This window comes from Branchiostoma belcheri, unplaced genomic scaffold, assembly GCF_001625305.1.
Source record: "Branchiostoma belcheri isolate BF01 breed outbred unplaced genomic scaffold, Haploidv18h27 scaffold56, whole genome shotgun sequence".
NCBI lineage: Eukaryota > Metazoa > Chordata > Leptocardii > Amphioxiformes > Branchiostomatidae > Branchiostoma > Branchiostoma belcheri.
The window spans coordinates 1,924,750-1,944,218 of record NW_017804198.1 but is presented as its reverse complement, the minus strand read 5'-3'; the positions used below and the strand labels follow the sequence as shown (position 1 = coordinate 1,944,218).

General features: G+C 41.6%; 1 protein-coding gene across 1 annotated transcript; it reads right to left on the bottom strand.

Moving 5' to 3' along the window:
- Window positions 1–2,383: 2,383 nt before the first annotated feature.
- On the bottom strand, window positions 2,384–11,868 carry LOC109481563 (motor neuron and pancreas homeobox protein 1-like). Its single transcript, XM_019784156.1, has 3 exons — window positions 11,427–11,868; window positions 3,784–3,950; window positions 2,384–2,840 (listed from the first exon to the last, which is right to left on the bottom strand). Exons 1-3 carry the CDS (start codon window positions 11,614–11,616, stop codon window positions 2,544–2,546), a joined length of 654 nt encoding a protein of 217 aa, XP_019639715.1. The 5' UTR covers window positions 11,617–11,868; the 3' UTR covers window positions 2,384–2,543.
- Between the last annotated feature and the right edge of the window lie 7,601 nt (window positions 11,869–19,469).

Below are 19,469 nucleotides of genomic sequence, written 5' to 3'. Positions count from 1 at the left end.
TTGTAACGTACCATCATTAGAATAGTCTCAATGAATATATTTTGCTTACAGTTTATGGAGTTAAGTCACAGCAGTTTGACAGTACTGTTTTCAATGATATTACGCTCCGTGAGGACATACCACATAAGGTGTATCATGCAACAGAACCTTTTCAAGGGTCCATCTCCTAGCTTTAAAGGTATCCAAGTTCAGGGCGACAAAACAAAATGAATTTTGATGAGGAAATTTGTCTGATATTGACGTTTGCTGTCATTTCTTAACACATTTTCATTATCATTTCATACTTGAAGCCATTTAGAATGGCCCCCAAACAGATTCGCTTTAATTTTGGAGTACCATCCTAGTACAACTAGGATACGAAACAAGCTGCGGCCGTTTTTTTCCGTTGGGGACATCGTATTTTTACCTCACAGACATCAGTATGTTACGGGATATGGTTGATTGAACTTTAGGCCATGTTGATTTGATTATATGGATGACATCCTCCGGGAACCCCAAAACTGATGCGCGCGTGCGAATAAAAAAAAAGTTTTGCAAAAAAAAAAGTTGTTTTCATTATGAAATGTACGTGGTCATGAAGGTTGAACAAATGGCACAGAATATGGTTTGGCGAATAATCTACTCTTCGAATTCATCTCTTTACAATTTCGTGTTTTTTCGTTTGATTTTGGCATTCTACGACATTGGTATGTTTTTTTTTTTTGTAACTTACGGTATATTTTTGCTCATTTTGCAACTGTTTTGTACGATTTACAGTATGGTTGAAAACTTTTTTTTTGGAAACGGCCGAAAATTCATGCGCGCGCGGATGTCATCCATATAATCAAATCAACATGGCCTTACTACATAAAAAATGACCAGAAATTTGACTTTGAAAATCCTGTTTTACTACCCTAATTAAATTCGCTTTGTGTGTCTTGATGAGTGCAATAAAAGTACCAGGGAAAAACTGCATTCTGCTATCCTCATGTAACTCTATCAGGGTGTTCCAGAGCGGCCTCAGAGTCACGACAACTATTTTGTCAATATTTGAGCTTCTCAGCGGAGTGTTAGAATCACTTAACCGTTTTCAGCATGTTACACATACTTGTTCTAATTACAGAACTACAGTAATTAGAGCACTGATGACATACTGGCTCTTAGGAGGCAGAGTTTGCTACAAAAGGACGTCACAGTGACACAGTAGTAGAACCATTCCCATGTTCATATATGTATGAGTGTGACTGTGTTTCTCTGACTGTGCGTAGGGTCGCCATCTTGTATTAGGCCACAGCAAACAAATTTTATGGATGACATCCTTCAAATCTAATGCGAGCGGGCAAAAAAAAAACAAGGCGGGCCGAAAAAAACAAGGTTCCTACATTTTAAAATTTTGACTCAATCATTGTACAAATGTTTTTTATTCAGTGGGAACATCACATATGCACAGCCAGCATCACTGCATCAAAGTAAGAAACAAAACATTAAATCAGAGCCTTTTCTTGTCTCCTCTCTTCATAGTTATCTGCTATCCACCTTCCGGCATGGCAACAGACATCTTTGCCCATTTTCGGCATGGTGACCACTGTCAGAAGGCAACAAAATTTCTTTTTTCCCCCCAAAATCAGGCGAAAATTAATGCGCACGCCGATGCCATCCATAAAATTTACCTGCTGTGGCCTTAATTAAATGATATTGTTGTACATCCGGCCATCTCAACAGTCACGTCATATGTGCCACACATTTTTCCGGATGAAACTAATCATGTCTCTAAATCTAAATGTTCACAGTTCTCACAACGTCACTGATTATACACAAGATCCAACTAGAACGACTGTGGCTGTTGTTCTTTTTTAGTTGCTCAGAAATGGAAAAGCGAAATCTTTGGCAAAATCACGAGTAGACTTCTTTGGTGTCACATAGATATCTTCTCACATTATATATATACATTACATTTTCATACAATGAATTTGTCATACTAGAACAATGATCCTATCCATGCAGGTCAGGGCTACGGACTACACAACAACGACGGTTTGACAGAAATAAATAGACTGATCGATGAAGATGAGCGCTGCCCATCCTTACTATATACATTATCCATATCTTACAAGCAGGGCCTTCTAGTAATTCATGGTCACAGTAACACGTAGCTTCTATCAGGCTTTGGGAAGCGAAGGAAAGAGTAGCAATTGGCCTAATAGACAGATAACATACCGGGGGAGTTGGGGAAACACTGTACTCTTTATGCTGAGGTCACATTTCCAAACCGGGGCCCGGCCGGGCTGTTTCTATTAACGAAAAATCAACAATTTATACCACGAATATACGCAAATAGTTCCTATTATTATTTTTTTCAACTTTTTTTGTGCTTTGTTGCCTTTTATATCATACCTTCCGTTCCATAAGACTGTCCGGCCGGGCATCGGTTTGGAAATGTGACCTCAGCATTAGCGGACCTACTCCCCTGGCATGTTGTCCATCTATTTGGCTACTCACTCCGGCCACTTCCCGAAGCCTGATAGAGGCTAGGTCACACATGCCCCGTTACAGCAGCGCCAAGTTTACAATTCCGCCCCAGCCCTGATGTCTGAAGCTTTTTTCTCCACAAAACTTAGTCTGTCGTCTGTAGAACCAGGCGCCTCGCTCTCTCCGTTAGTAACCACATCCGGGGACCCGGGATCGGCACGCGCATGCTCCTTACGGTCCTGCTGACCGGAGGACCAGTTGTTCGACTTTCCTTCGTCGTCATACTTGACTTGTGTGACGTCAGACTTCGGCGCCTTGTCCTTCAGCATCTCCTCCTTGGCTTTCTTGCTTCTCTTCCACTTCATCCGTCTGTTCTGGAACCAGATCTTCACCTGTGGAAATGAAGGGCAAACGTTGGCGTAAGTCGGAGGGTTGTGTTTTATTAGGCCACAGCAAGTAATTTTTATGGATGACATCAGCGCGCGCGCATTTATTTTTGCCTGATTTTGGAAAGAAAACAAAACAAATTTTGTTGCCTTCTGACAGTGGTCAACATGCCGAAAATGGGCAAAGATGTCTGTTGCCATGCCGGAAGGTGGATGGCAGATAACTATGAAGAGAGGAGACAAGAAAAGACTCTGATTTAATGTTTTGTTTCTTACTTTGATGCAGTGACGCGTGATGCTGGCTGTGCATATGTGATGTTCTCATTGAATCAAAACCATTTGTACAATGATTGAGTCAAAATTTTAAAATGCAGGAGCCTTGTTTTTTTCGGCCCGTCTTGTTTTTTTCGCCCGCTCGCATTAGATTTGGAGTCTGCGGAGGATGTCATCCATAAAATTTACTTGCTATGGCCTTATGAGCCGATGTTTGACGGGTAATTTAAAAAAGTCAGGTTACATGGTAACAATTGAGTGGCTAGTGGGGAGACTGCCAACTTGACCCTAGGGTCAATCTGAGGCAACCAAATCTCCCATCCTTTCTGTCAATCTACTGCATTCAAATACCTAAAGTACCAACCCACAAGCATGCAAATACACAAGAGAAGGGAGGGACAGAGATAAAAGAGAGAAAAAAGAGAGAAGAGAGAGAGAGAAAAGAGAGAAGAGAGGGATAGAGAAAAAAGAAAAAAGACAGAGAAGAGAGAGAGAAGAGAGGCACAGAGAAAAGAGAGAGAGAAATAGAGAGAAGGGAGAGAAGAGAGGTAATAAAATGAGACCAGGCATATGTATTGTAACGATAACCAGATGTGGTTCATACCAATTAATATTTAAACCCTCAAAAGCAGACAACCCCCCCTCAGCTGGATCAGGGTTAATCTAAACTCCAGACCTGTGTTTCTGTCAGCATGAGTGACGTGGCGACCTCGAATCGCTTGGGCCGTGACAGGTACTTGTTCTCCTTGAAGTGTTTCTCCAGCTCCAGTAGCTGCTGACTGGTGAAGGCTGTGCGGGGCCGGCGGGTCTTACACAGAGGGTTCGCCTGGGCGCTGTGCATGCCTGCAAAACACGAAGTTATGGTAAAGGCCACAGCAAGTAGATTTTATGAATGACATCCCCCACAGACTCCAAATCTAATGCGAGCGGGCGAAAAAAAACAAGGCGGGCCGAAAAATCAAAGTTCCTAAATTTTAAAATTTTGACTCAATCATTGTACAAATGGTTTTTACTCAGTCGGAACATCACATATACATGTACACAGCCAACATCACATATCACTGCATCAAAGTAAGAAACAAAACATTAATTCAGAGCCTTTTCTTGTCTCCTCTCTTCATACTTATCTGCCATCCACCTTCCGGCATGTTGACCACTGTCAGAAGGCAACAATTAAAATTTTTTTTTTTTAAATTAGGCGAAAATTAATGCGCGCGTTGATGTAATCCATAAAGATTACTTGCTGTAGCCTAAATGCATTCAATGCAATTTCAGGGTGGCAGAACAAACAGAAAGTATTCTGGGTCAGAAAATCTGATATTGACATTTACTACCATTTTAGTACATTGTGGTCATCATTTCATACTTGAAGCGTTTGAAATATCCCCAAAACAAGCAAGGTGAAGTCGCTTTATCTTCCTTCACCGCCCATAGCTGTAACCTAGGACCAACCTACGATACCAACCAAGTAACCGTTTTCCGTTAGCGACATTGCAATTTTGCCTCACAGATATCAGTATGCTATGGGATAGGATTGATTTAACTTACTACATTTAAAAGAATAGAATGACAAAAAAACTTGACATTTCAACTACATTTAAAAGAATGACAAAAAAATTAACATTGAAAATCCGGCATTGCTGTCCTAATGCCTTGAGATACACAGTAGCACCACTGCCACTGTGAACCACAGTACTTGATTACTGGCGTATGCTATATCTGATTCTGACTGTGACTTCCCCCTATTCACCTGTGTTACACTATAGTCTCTGGAGTTTATTTCAGTCACGACACATGCTGAGACGTAAACATAACTCACTTTCAGATCAATTTCACAAAAAAGACAATACATATATTACATGTACATTTAGCAATCTGCTGTAGGGGCAGATACCACGAAAAAAGGCAACACATGCATTTAGCAATCTGCCGTAGTGGCAGCTATCACCAAAAGACAATGTATGTAGCAATCTGCCGATACCACCAAGAACAATACATGCATTTAGTAATCTGCCTTAGGGGCAGATATCACAAAAATACATGCATTTAGCAATCTGCCGTAGTCACCAAAAGACAATATATGTAGCAATCTGCCGACACCACCAAAACAATACATGCATTTAGTAACCTGTCGTAGGGCCAGATATCACAAAAATACATAGAACTTTATTGACACAACAAAAGCACAGCGACTTTCGTAAGGTCTAAGACATGTAGACATACAGACAAATACATGGGTACAACGAAATTAACCTACGTACAAAACAATAGATGAGTCAACTAATACTACTTGTTCTAAGGTCAAAACATTCTTTGATATATTTACCTATTTGTACACAGTAAGGGTAATTACCTTCTAGGATGAAATTAAATTTATCTATAGCATGAAATGTAACAGATTCTGTTGAGCAAGCGGAGAGAAGGTTGAACAGTTTTGTGTGTTGCATGCATTCAGCAATAAAAGAAAGGCCGGCTAAAACCTGACGAGTGCAGAAATAACACACGGGTAAGATAAAGCAATGGACTTTCATTGGCTTAATCGAAAGCAATCAGTCACTAAGGTTGCTCCATCGCCCTTTTGTTGGTTCCATAGAATAAATGGGATTTCTCAATTAAGGCATCCTTATGGCCATCAAAGCGACCTCAAAGTTTCATCAGTAGATTGGCTGGAGGGAGACCAGGGCATCTGACACACGCGATTGCCATTTAAATCAGCCGCTCCGGCAATCTATTCTGCCTTACAGAGTGGTTTATTGGCAATGTGCAGCCCAATTAAGAGTGTTTCCTTGACCAGGCTTTAATTAAACTGTTGCTATTTGAAAGATTGGCGTCGCGGGAGTGTGCAGATGTGCACAGTTCCAGTCGTACTGGCATAAAGGCTTTACTGTATTAATGAAAGGTTTATTGTAAATTCTTGCCCGGAGGCTAATTGCAAATTACAAAACATAAAAGAACAATGAAATAGAGTATAAAATAACTAAAGTCTACATGATAAAGGTAGCTGTCTAGAACTATATGTCTAAAACTATGTCTGAAGGGTTTGACTTCTCTTCTGTAAACCATGGAAGACGTAATGTCCCACCTTTTCCAAAATTTGTGGGTTTTTGGGAAGTTAAAAGAAGAATATAAACCTAAGTATGCAAAAGCTACCGTGAATAATGTTATCAAGTTGGTGCATGTTATAATAGCAAAGTTATTTATTCATAATTTAACAAGAAACGATATTTGGATGCCCGCTTGAGACCATCTCCTCGGTAGAATTAATCGCGTTCTCAGTGACTCAAAAGGGATAATTAATCAATAGGCACTCCACTACGTAATTGCAAGCCGCGTGGCCAATTAGTTTAGACAAAGCACCACAATGTGCCATCATTAGGTTTTGATTCCCAGTCGTGGGGAGGGGCGCGGCTGGTGGATGTCCCAATGCCCGCAGCGGAGGCTAACTAGCCTCTACCAGGCTTCGGTAGCGACTGGAATTCCAGAAAGATCAGAAATTTACTCTCTTATTTACTCATAGATAAAAAAACAAACGATCTTCCACCATCAACCTCTGCTTGGAGAGTACAGAAATTTGCCAAATAGTCTGGGGGAGTTGGTCCGCTAGAGAGTGCAGTTTGCCGCTCCCCTGGCATGTAATCCTACTCAGATATCAGTGTACGTTGGAAAATTCCTATCTGAATCACTACAAAAGCGACACCAGATTGTAAATAGCTGATATATTCCTTGAATTACAGAATGTAATAATACTCTTCCTAAGAAAACACAATAGATTAGCTTTAGTATCATTATGGGCTAGCTCGTTAGAATTATATTTTAGTATTAGTTTGTGTATGTACCCTTGTTGTTTCTTTTCCATACATTGTACCAGCTACAGTTGTTGAGCAATAAAGTTATTTTATTTGTAATCTGTCAATTCTGCCAATTTACACGCTTCCCAAACGCTTCCCGACACCTGGTAGAGGCTATGTGAGTGTGTCACAAAATAAAAGTGCCGAATTTCCCATAACAACACAGTGTTATAGTCATTGCGGGACTACCACAAATTGATGATTACTGCTGGTTTCGAAAGCCAAATGGTTAAGTCAATGACATCAATTTGTAAAATGGAATGTTCAAATCACGTTCATATGCAGAAATATTCAGATTCCAAGTTCATTAAAAAGTACGCGTCGTGAAATCCACATTAACTCAAATCTAACTCAAATTAAAACGTTAGGAATGATCTGACGTCCACTGGCTAACAGTTTAAACATCTGAACGCTACATATTACTAGTATATATACTATGCAGTAAAAACAAAAATGGCGTCGTCAGGACATTCTATAGTGTGTTTTGAGCACGTGATTTTGTATACCTCGGTAATTACAGGATTTTCAAAGGCAGGTTGGTCATTCTTTTAATGTAGTATATTTACAGTGGAATCAACCTTACTCCAGAGCATACTCAAATCTGATCTGTGAGGTAAAAATGCGATGTCGCTGACGGAAAACGGTTGCTGATTTTGTATCGTAGCCTGCATGGTTCTAGCTATTTTTGCCTATCCACACACAAAAAAATATGAATAAATTGACGCCTCCGGTAACTTGCTTTTGTGATATTTCAAACGCTTGAAGTATGAGGTGATGATGAAGTGTGCTTAGAATTGGCAATACATGTCAATGTCATCCAGAATAGTTTCAGTTTGGCCGCCCTGAAATTACAGTTGATTAATTTTTTTTTGTTTTCTGATTGACTGTTGTTGTACTGCCGCGGTGTACGCGGCTGAAGCCTGCGCTATGCCTAGCCTCCGTAGCAGTCTTATAGAACGGGGGGTTTGGTGGTCTTCGGCTGTTTTCTGATTAGCCCAGTTCAAAAAACTGCGGTAATTCAACCAGGCCGGCTATGTTGTCTACATGCAATAAAAAACAGGACATAAAAGCTTCCAAAGACCCTGAAGACCCCCAAAACCCCCAGTTTTTGCCATACTATGGAGGCTAAGCTGTGTCGTGCTTTCTCTGTGAGTGTGTGTGTGGGAGAGAGCGGACATGACATGCCACATGTGGGGCACAAGCCGGCCTGTGTGCTACACGAACAAACACGCCAGCCGGGGTAGTTATTTCTCAGCAAACTGGTAACGGTCACAAATAGAGAAAATAGAGTCCAGGCCCTCCGTATAGCAACACGCAAACCAATTTCCATACCAGCAACATTTTGCCAATGACTTTGTGATGAAAGAACGCAGACTGGCAACTGGGTTTTGCCGCACATCTTAATGCTTAGGTCACATTTCCAAACCGGGGCCCGGCCGGGCTGTTTGTATGTACGGAAAATTAACTATTCATATAAAAAAATACAGAAATAGTGCCCATGATTATTATTAAAACGTTTCTGTGTTTTGTTGTCTTTTATATCGTACTTTTCGTCCCCAAAAGCTGTCCGGCCGGGCCCCGTTTTTTAGTACGAATGTTACCGGTGTTCAGTACTGGATTAAACGTACAACATTTCAATGGAACAAAAATCTTACATATACAGTGGTAGAAATACTTTTTTCAGTGTTCCGCAATGCTGTAGAATGTCACATTCTTTTCTGTAATTCGGAAACACTTTCTTCAAATACACACACATGTAAGTCCGGACCTAAATCCATGACATACACAAAATTGCATGTTGGCAAACATTTCATGCGCAGTTCGAAAAAATACATGCAAAATTACTAATACTACGTATACTATACTACTAATATACAACTAATATATTTCCAAAAGGAGAGTCGGTTGCCCAACTACAACCCTCAAGAACCTCTTTGAAACGGAAATTAATTTACAAGGATCTGAACTATTGTTGGTAACGTCTGATAAACAGCACTGGAACAGGAACTTCACTTGCTCCACCTCTTGAAGTGGACGCTTAAGACCTATGATGCATATTATAGAGTCAGTCATCAACACAAAAGCTCTTAAACAATATTCTGCTGACTACCCCTAGCCTGATGTTTCAGTCGGCAAAATTGCAGGCTGTTCAATTTTACTTCTGCAATATTGAAAAGTATCTGCAAAATGTAAACTGCATGCAGGTGTGTATTTCTAACACTGATACATTTGTGTAAAAATGTGAAATGTGTATTTCGTTACTTGCTGGTACAAAAAAAGCCACTCCTGTTGCTATTACAAAAATGAGAATATTGTTCTTACAACATTGAAATCGCTCGTTTGAATTCTCGAAAAGAAAATAGAAGAGACACAGCTACATCTACATTTGTATTACTTTACTAAGAATAATCAGGTGCTATATCTATAGCTATAATAATTTTAAGAATTCGATTACAAATTGTATATATAAAGGATTCGCAGCCATGTCACCTGGTCAATATGGCAGGCTACAATTAGGTAAGTCAACTATTATAACGTAGAAAATAATCAATCTCCAAGCAGATCTTTTGGTGGCTGCAAAAATAATACGGCAAGACAGTATCACATTGGCCAGGCAGTATCCAATACAAGGCCGGATATAAACGCCTAAAAACACTTCAATATAATCCGAAGCCTAAACCTTTGTTTGGAGAGTAGAAAATGATATAATTATTATTTACATACATACATGTACATGTCGTCTTTCCAATACCAAATCTCGCATGCCATATATTTATCAAAGACTTGTGCTATCCCTTATTATTTGAATAATTATGATATAGATTTGTTAGGTTTTATTCGACATTTCGTCTTATTCAACACACTTATTTTATTGTTTGTTACTCTCTTTATGTAGTTTGCCATACATTGTACCATGTGCAATTGTCGTGCAATAAAGTTCTTCTGTATCACACATGTATGTGTCAGTTGGGTACCGTCTGTACGGCTATGCTTTGTCAGTGTGTTTATGGCATAAAACATGGAAGAACTTGTAGTAGATACAGACATTGACATGAGTCCTAACCACGGTTCAAATCCATGTTTTAGGACTAAATATAACACGATGTTTCAGTACATTTTCAAGGCAAGAATATTAGAACCCACACATACAATCAGTATCACACTTTACCTCTACATATCTAAAATTTAGCTGCACCAGTCGATAATTAACGAAATCTGGATGTTCTAACACGTGTGTTACAGTTAGAGTAGCGCTTGTTCACGACGACTCCTAGATTTAGTGAGACTTAACGAATTTCTCGCCAAAACCTACTGATAGTTATAAATGTAGTCTGACTCAGAAACACCGACACTAGAACTACTATGCACCTACATTTGTGTACCGCTTAAATCAACCCAACTTCAGAAAACTTATATAGTTTCTGTGGACCATAATGACGTGCAATGCTGTACATGTAGACACGGGTGTATGGTCATACGTGCCGGGTTCACTCATTACAAAGCCGTGTATTTACATGGCTGTGTTTACATGAACTAGCGAGTCAGTCCTACTCCACACTGACAGGACGGACTGCCCAGATGTGGGGAGTATAACCTAGGTGTAACAGAATGGAAGCTGTCCGCAGATTCGATAGAAAATTCCTTCTTAAAGTACTCTCCAAGCAGAGGTTGATGGTGGAAGATCGTTTGCATTTTCTATACGGCCGTTTTTTTGTCGCTACCACCACTTGGGTGGGGAAATGGTTACAGGCTGGCCAATTTGATACTGTCTTACCCCCACCAAAAGATCTCGTCTGATTTCAGGGCTTGGAAACCAGATTTTTCAAGCTCAATATTCTCTTCACTTATCTACATACTAAGTTGAAACAACAAGCAAAAAAATGCCGAAATTTGTGACGGAAAACGGTTACCGGTAGGATCCTGGGCTGTTTTTTGGGGTACCACCCAGAAAATAAAGGACTCATCTTGGGGCTTGTTTCTACGCCCAGAGTATGAAACACTAATGCTAATGTGCGAATGTGGGGCTGTATGTGTCAATATCATTCAGATTGCCTTACTCAGAATATCCTAGTTTCGCCGCTCTGAATTCACTTTAGACAAACAAACGGAAACTAACACAAGAATCTACAAAAAAAATGAATTATGACAATCACCAGAAATATCTAATTATTAAGGCGTGTTTCCTTCCTATCTGTGAGCTGACTATCATTGTAGCACCGTAAAAAATACACAAACCGTGTTAGTGACTGAGTACAGCCTGTGTGTACAATGTACATGTAGTTTGTAGTTTATAAACAACAGCATGGACAAATGTTTCATACGATCGCGAAGAAGCTTCAAAGATCCGTTGTGTCGTCTTGTATTACAAAAAATATATTTCGTTAACAGGTTTAAGTTAGGAAAGGCTTGCAGAGTGGTATATAATTGCATGAAAAGAAGAATGTAAGGGAAACTATTGACTGTATCTTACCGCCAGGGTAGTCCATCCTGGGCATGAGCATCCCCCCGGCCCGGATCCAGTCTAGAGGCACGCCGGCGGCCTTGAGGTGTTCGGGCGGGGTTGTCTGTAGGGCCGAGAAGGACAGCGGGTGGTGCCCGTTCATGACGTTGGGGTAGGAGTACAGGGGATGGCCGTACACTTGTAGAGTAGGCTGTGACATGGCGAGTCCCGGCGGCGGCTGGATGTTGAGGAGCCCGGGTTTGGGAGTGATGCTGCTGGTGGTCAGGCCGGTACCGGGCTGTGTGCTGGGGGGAGCCGGGGAGGTCGGCGGGGTGCCCGGGCTCTTCGGACTCACCGGCTCGGGAGACAGCGGGCTAGCGGGCCGGGGGCTGGGGTTGGGGCTGGGGGAACGTGGCCGCTTGGTCGGGCCCTTCGCTAGAAGGTCGTCAATCCGAAAAGACTTGGCACTATCCATGGCGCGACTGGAAACTTGTAACGCACTTCTAACCTCGGGCGGCGGGAACACATGCAGGGCTTCTCCGCAAACCTCGCCTTTAATTTGATTCCTCAACCTCGCCTTACCATTGGCTGCCGACTCACATACATTTGCCTGTCCTATTCAAATAAGCTCTGAATAATAGCGGCTAATTAGAACGGTTTGATTAGCTGTCGTCGCTAACAGTTTGTTTGAGTGACAGTTATGATACGATACGACCAGAAATGATATCATCAGGAGTGACCAACAGACACTTCAGCAGAAGCCGAAATAACCCCAGTATGGACCAATGGTCACTTCTACGATATAGAGTACAACTTATCAATGAATTCGTTTGATAGACATTTAAAGCAGATATACTTCCCTGATCGACAGAGACTAAAGTTTCGAGAGCTCGTAAAAAAGAAAGAAACCATATATGATAGAAGCCATTTATATACAAAACGAAATTAATTGTTTAGAATGTCACTGGCGGGTGTAAACGTACGAGGAAGGGGGCGTTAAAACAGACCACATCCCGTGCGCGCTAGCCTGGTGTATCGGGGATTGGGCGCACTATCCTCGGGTCTGAAATAGCCCTCCGCCGCCCGCCTAGCCTCAGCACTCCGTAGGAGTTTTATACGACTGGAGTTAAAATGGCAACACAACTTGATTTTTAAAGCCAATTCGTTTAACGTATAGTAAGTTGAATCAACCCTATCCCATAGCATACTGATATCTGTGAGGCAAAAATGTGATGTCATTGCTTGTTTTATATCGTAGGCCGGTTCTTGCTATTTTTGAGCGGTACGAAAAAATAAAGAGACGTCTCACGTAGCTTGTTTTGGGGATATTTAAAAAAATGTGCTAAAAAACTGTCAATATAAGACAGATTTTCTCATCCACAATATTTTGTTCTGCTCACCTGAATTTGCAACAATTTCGATGCCCACCCCCCCACCCCTACATCTGTACCAGGCTACATGTATCTGATTTCTGATCTGAAAAAAGGATGGCAACATAAACTGTTCAGTTTTTTCGAAGCGAGAAAAAGGATAGTCTCTACCAGACTAACTACGCTGGCTATATATAGGAGAATAATTGCCAGGGGAGTTTGGCCGCCTTGTAGGTTTGCAGTTAGGAAAGAAACTACCTCCCCGCGGCCGGACTCCCTTGGCCAATTTTACTCTCTTTTTTTACCGAATTCTACGATCCGTATTCCCGTAGAAAGGCCTGGTGGAGGCTAGACAACTAAGACAACTAATTAATCACCTAATTATACGGGTCATTAGGTCCCCACTGTGAGGAGGTGAGGTCTGTTAATGGTTTCACGCCTGGACAATACAGACGTGCGGAAGGGGCGGGGTCCGGTACATCATGTACACACCCTGTCCTGTTACTGTTAGGGCCTCAGGTTTCTATTGTGTCGGAGGTAATGACTTCTGTAAAGATCGTTTGTGGGGTCGTGTGGCGTAACGGCAGGGTGTTCGGTACTCTCCAAGCAGAGGTTTGGGTTTGGGGGTATTTTAGTGTTTTTAGGCTTTTTTTCTTTCACCCCTGGGTTGGGCGAAATAAAAATTCCAGTGCAAAAAAGAAACCCCGATAAAAAAGCCCAAAAACACGCTAAAATACCCCCAAACCCAAACCTCTGCTTGGATAGTAGGTGTTCGGCCCAGAACCCAGAGGTCCTCGGTTCGAATCCTGTCATGTCACCGATGTAGTCTCTACCAGACTAACTACGCTGGCTATATATAGGAGAATATTTGCCGGGGGAGTTTGGCCGCCTTGGGGTTTGACTATGCCAATTTGATTCTCTTTTTTGCCGAATTCTACGATCCGTATTCCCGTAGAAAGGCCTGGTGGAGGCTAGATCTTATGTTCTTGTGAAAGGCACTATACACGGCTTTCCTCACTCCACCAAGGTGCAAACTGGTACCTGCTTTTGGTTGGGGAGGTAAAAGGCGGTAAAAGGAGAGGTATCTTTGATATTGTGTCCATGGCCAACTATATCCACCACTCTGGAAGATTTGACCAATCTCATTAATGTTATGTTATAGGTATTGGTCCGCCAGCCATTTTCATTTTATGTATATGTTATACTTTATGTCATCTCTATGTTTACTTTTGTATTATGTTTTATGAGCAGCGGATCTACATAAGCACAACAAGTGCTTCCTATCCAATGCTCAAAAACCCATGTGAATAAAATAAATAAATAAAAGGAGAGGGATGGACTCCGCCTTCTAACACCGTGCCCTAGACACAGTGGACTAACAACCCACTGCCCCTACGGCCTGAAGAAGACTATGGGAGTACCTTTAGCTCTACCTTTTTCTCAGATGGCTTAAAATATCGTAGAGTTGGCTGACTAGTTCTGGCAATAGTGGCGCAAACTACCCAATTTTACACCTTTTACCCATTTTAACACCTGGGTGGAAAGAGGAAAGTCGTATTAAGTGCCTTCCCGCTTCCCCAAGGACACAACGTCTTGTCTGGATGCTGGGATTCGAACCCGCGATCTCTCGGTCTCGTATCTGGTAGCCTACCTACTCGGTTATTCTGCACCACTACTACTGGGGACAATATAGGCCCTTTTTTTTTCCGTGGCGAAAGCATGTCATTTTTTTCCTAGGCGAAAGCGGGTAATTCTGACTTGTCTGCCACAATATTTCTGCCCCCCTCCCTCCAAACAAATTTAGCAACTACAAGTTAGAAGACTCATGCCACATGTGGCTGGTAAAATTAGGTCTAACATTTTGCTGGATGTTTGAATGAAGGACACAACAACACAAATCCTCAGCACAGGATCTCGGAACTGTTTGGAGGATCTGTTTGAAGACTCTTACCCGCCCTATGAATTTTGGATATTGAAGTGACGTACAGTAAACTCAGCATAGGAGGTTAAAGGCATCCAATGCAGTTTTTAGGGCTTAGAAACACGATTTTTCGGTCAATATTCTAGTCACTTATCTACATACTGAGTTAAAACCACACTATCCCGAGGTATATTGACCCTCAAGTCATGGTGCAAAAATTCCCAAAATTCTGAAGGAAAATGGTTACCGGAAGGGCCCTGGGCTGATTTTTAGGGTACCACCCCTAAAATAAAGGACTCATCTTGGGGCTTGTTTCTGCAGTTTTAGATACCCAAAGTATGAAATGCTGATTGAAGTGTGCTAATGTGAAGCAGTATGTGTCAATATCACAAAGATGGCCTTATTCAGAATATACACATTGAATATTCCTGTAGTATAGGAGCATTCTTTGGCGCATTTTTCTCACTAACGTTTTGGAGACTCCAGATGATGTCATCCATAAGATTAAGACAGTGTGGCCTAAAACTAATAAAAAAGGTAAATGTAGTTCCATAGCCTTGTCGAGACCGTAGGGACAATGGGTTGTTGATCCACTGTGTCTAGGACACGGTATTAGAAGTCGGAGTCAAACCCTCTCCTAATTGTACCGCCTTGTACGCTTCAAACAAATATACAAACATGACTGCCTGCAAATTGTACATTGATACTATGCAAATTTCATCCTTTTACTTATTATTTATCTGATTTCTGTATGATTGATTTGATATTTTTTTATATATGCCTATTTTGGACCGCTTATTCTTCTTTTTTAAGTTCGTGCTTAAGTTACCTTATTTTGATTTGCCCCTTGATTGTATATAAGTTTTCTTCAACGATTACTTTATGTTGTATTATATTGTTATCATTCTATTGTGTTTGGGGTTTTGCCCCCCAGGGTGCACTGAAAACCGCCCTCCAGGGCGATATGTTTCTCTGGTTAAATAAACAAATAAACAAAACCTCCCCAACCGAAGTCATGTACCCACTCTTACACCTGGGTGGAGTGAGGAAAGTCGTATAAAGTGCATTCCGCGAGGACACAACGTCGACGTCTAGCCGTGAGTGGCGTGAATAGAGCCCTCTTGATCTCGTGTCCGCTAGCCTAGCCAGTCGGCCATTGGACAGAACAAGTCACGGCAAATCCTGTCAAAACAAACAAACAAACAAACAAACAAACAAGCAAACGAACGAACTACCGAACAATCAAATAAAAATGAAAGAAGGGTCATTTGAAAACACAGACATAACATTAAACAAAAAAAATGTCACATTTTACCCCCATTAAATCTCCATTGGCAAAATGTGTAGTTAAATCTATTTCGAAATTTAATGTCAGATCACACATAACGTTAACGTTATTTATTCCTTTACACAACCTGGTCACCTCATTATTTTTTATACAATGCTTTTATGTCTCCAGAATAAATATTAATGTTATAGACAGTTATGCTATCCATGTTAAACTCCGCCTAATGTCTTGTCTTGTCAGTGGAACAGCCAAACCAATAAATAAATAAATAAAAAGCTGATCATCACTGATTACCTTTTCAAAGGACTGTCTAGGCTAGAGTACTGTTACAGTAATAAAAGCTTCATGTGCTAAAAACGCGTGAATAGCTTTGTCCCTAGGGGCCACCGTACCGGGCCCAATTTCAATTGTGTGGCGCTCTAAGTAATATCTCTGTAATTCCGGCGGGCTGGAATAGTGATGCGCAAAGCGGCTTAATCAATCCGCAAAAGTCGATGGTCCTTAATCGAATTATATCAAGTGGTAATTTGTAATGACACTGTGGGGGAATCAAAACGAATTACCTTAATTTGATCCACACACCCTTCAATTACCGTTATTGTTGGAACTATTCCCCCATTCTAATCCTGGCGATTGGCTGCCGCAGGCCACAGGAGAAATGGCCCATGAATTGATTGTACATAATGTCAACTTCCGCTTTTCGTCTTTGTCAAATCAGGGGCGAAATAAAGATAGATAAAAAGCTAACAAAAAAAATAGATCGACTAGCTTCAAAAATTGACAGAATTAGCATCACGATGTAAAACGACAAACAAAAAGAAGAGGATACGAGGTTTTATTGTGAGAATTGTAGGACCAGACTGAAGGTTGGCTGATATCTACGGAGCCCACTTAATGACTCCATATTGGAAACTGGCAGTTAATTTATCAGAGAGCTTCAATTACCCGCACATTTCATCACGGAGATGGACGCAGCAACAAATTTGAAACCTGGGCCGGCCTCGGGTTGATCAGAATGAAATGTTGACCCCTGACCTGAAAATTAATCAGTGACTTGGATGTAATTTGCGCGGTTGGGGATAATTTTCTCCGGGCAGTTTATTAGCGTCATTTGCGCGGCGTGCTGCGCCGTACGGAGACGTGATTTACTCGTACGGAACAGGACTGCCCAGAGGCTGGGACTGTGGGGAAGTGTGGAGGTCTCCAAGGGTTTTTTTAACGGAGTGGTTCAATGCAAGGCCTATGCGACCACTTCTCGGCATTGAACATGATTGTCACGTATAATGTAGATTATGGAATTGATAGTCACACAATTCGTTGATGATTTTATCAAACTATTTATGAATTACATTTCTACCGCTGAAAGAACCGATTGGCTAATATCCCAAAGAGCAAATTACTCATCATTTTCTCATAAAAATATTATATTGATACAAGTCAAATGTATGCCCTTTTGTTAGAAAATCCATTGCAGGTACCCATATTGTCGTCAATGAAGCATGCAACATTACACACTTGGAAGTGCCTTTTGGCTTTTTGAATTGAAAAATAGAATAGTTTCCTTGCTGGTAAAAATGCATAGAAATATGTTTGGGCAAATGAAAAGTTTGTTCGGACAAGTGGAAATAACCATGTACATGCCCGATAGGGCAAGTGGATTTTTGAAAACTTGTCCAACCACCACTCAGAACTTTTATTCGTTCTACTAGGTTCTACACTAGCTCACACAACTTCTCCCACCGTAGAAATTCCTTGTTTGAAATCTTCTTACAGTAACAGTTTCTTTCCCCGTACAGCCAAGCTCTGGAATTCCCTCCCTGTTTCCCACCAACCTACAATCTACAGGCTTTCAAATCAAACGTTCACCGCCATCTCTTGACATAGCCACCCATCCATCCACCCATCCGTCTGTCATCCACCAACCCATCCATCCATCCATCCATCCATTTGCCATCCATCCGTCCATCCATCCATATCCATACACCCATCCATCCATCCATCCATCCATCCATCCATCCGGCCATCCATCCATCCATCCGGCCATCCATCCATCCGGTCATCCATCCATCCATCCATCCATCCATCCATCCATCCATCCATCCATCCATCCCTCCCTCCATCCATCCATCCATCCATCCATCCGTCCATCCATGGAAAATTGCTGTCATTTGTAACGTTGGAAAGTTAGCTGTTGACCTGATGTCACATAATCAATGAAACAGCGCGGTTTGTTGTGGGTATGTGGGTTGTTGCGTTATGACAGATCGTGTTGTTGACAGGTCGTCTCTCCGTCCAGAGTTATTAGGATTCATTAAACCATCTAATCTCGCGGGTCTGGCGGGCCCTCGCCCCCTGTCTCCTCACTCTGCTGTCCTTCCACCTTTGGGGATTCCCGCGCTTTGATTAGAGCCGGGGCTGAGGGCGATAGCCTCCTGTGCAGGCCTCCGAGCGGGCGTTTCATACTGTGTTTTGTAGAATTGTTAACACGTTCTTTTGTCAGCCATCGTACAGCCGGCTGGCCATCGTAAAATGCGTGTTTGTCCTACGATTGGTTGTGCGATGGTTGACACACACAATAAAAACAACGCGTTAACAATTCTACAAAACACAGCTTTAAAACGCCGCTCGGAAGCCTGCACAGGAGGCTAGAACAGCCGGGATATCTGCACCATGCGGCTATTGATTGTGCCAATTATAGTCATGGCAGCAGGAAATTAACAACGATCAATAAAAATGGTAAAGCGTGGAACTAAAACATAGCATAGGAAGCTTTGTGACAATCATTCTCACTCATTCTCATATTTTTGGCAACGCCTGAGTGGCGAGCCTAATAGTATGTATAGCGGTGGTGGCGTCGGGTGTCGTAGTGGTAGATCATTCGACTGTGAACCGGGAGACCCGGGTTCGATCCCGAGTTGTACCCGGGACATGTCTGGACATGTGCCCCGACGTTGTGCCCTTGGGAAAGGCACTTTACACGACTTTCCTCACTCCACCCAGGTGTGAATGGGTACCTAACTTCGGTTGGGGAAAGCCGTATTGAGGTCACCTTGTGGCACCGAATGGCAGCCGCACAGACCCTTGCGGCAGTTCCACAAAAATGTGGAACAAACATGTACTAGTATCATGTGTATTATTATGTGTATTATTACTATTTGTATCATCTGATTGTAAACCCTGCATCAATTCAGCACTATAAGGCTGCGATTGCACGGGTGATGTTTGGCCAATAAACCATTTATTATTGGCCAATAAACCATTTATTATGTACTAACCACAAGGTTTTTACTTCCTTGGTAGCAACAACCAGGGCGTACTTTTGTAAATATTGTGACTTGACTCTGTTGCTGAAAGTTACTGTGCCGGCATATATTCCTAATTGTAATGTGTACATGATTTCAAATGAAATATGTTAAGATAAGAAATGTTTATAAGAAAGTTATATACATGTATATTATGAGAATTAAATTGATTTCCAACTCAAGAAAATTGAC

Bases quoted from the DNA above. Each gene is read 5' to 3' on its own strand.
- LOC109481563 (XM_019784156.1), bottom strand. From the start codon at position 11,616: ATGTCACAGCCTACTCTACAAGTGTACGGCCATCCCCTGTACTCCTAC. The intron at 3,951-11,426 runs GTAAGATACAGT...CGTGTTTTGCAG, and splicing joins CAGGATGGACTACCCTGGCG to GCATGCACAGCGCCCAGGCG. The intron at 2,841-3,783 runs GTCTGGAGTTTA...TCATTTCCACAG, and splicing joins TCATGCTGACAGAAACACAG to GTGAAGATCTGGTTCCAGAA.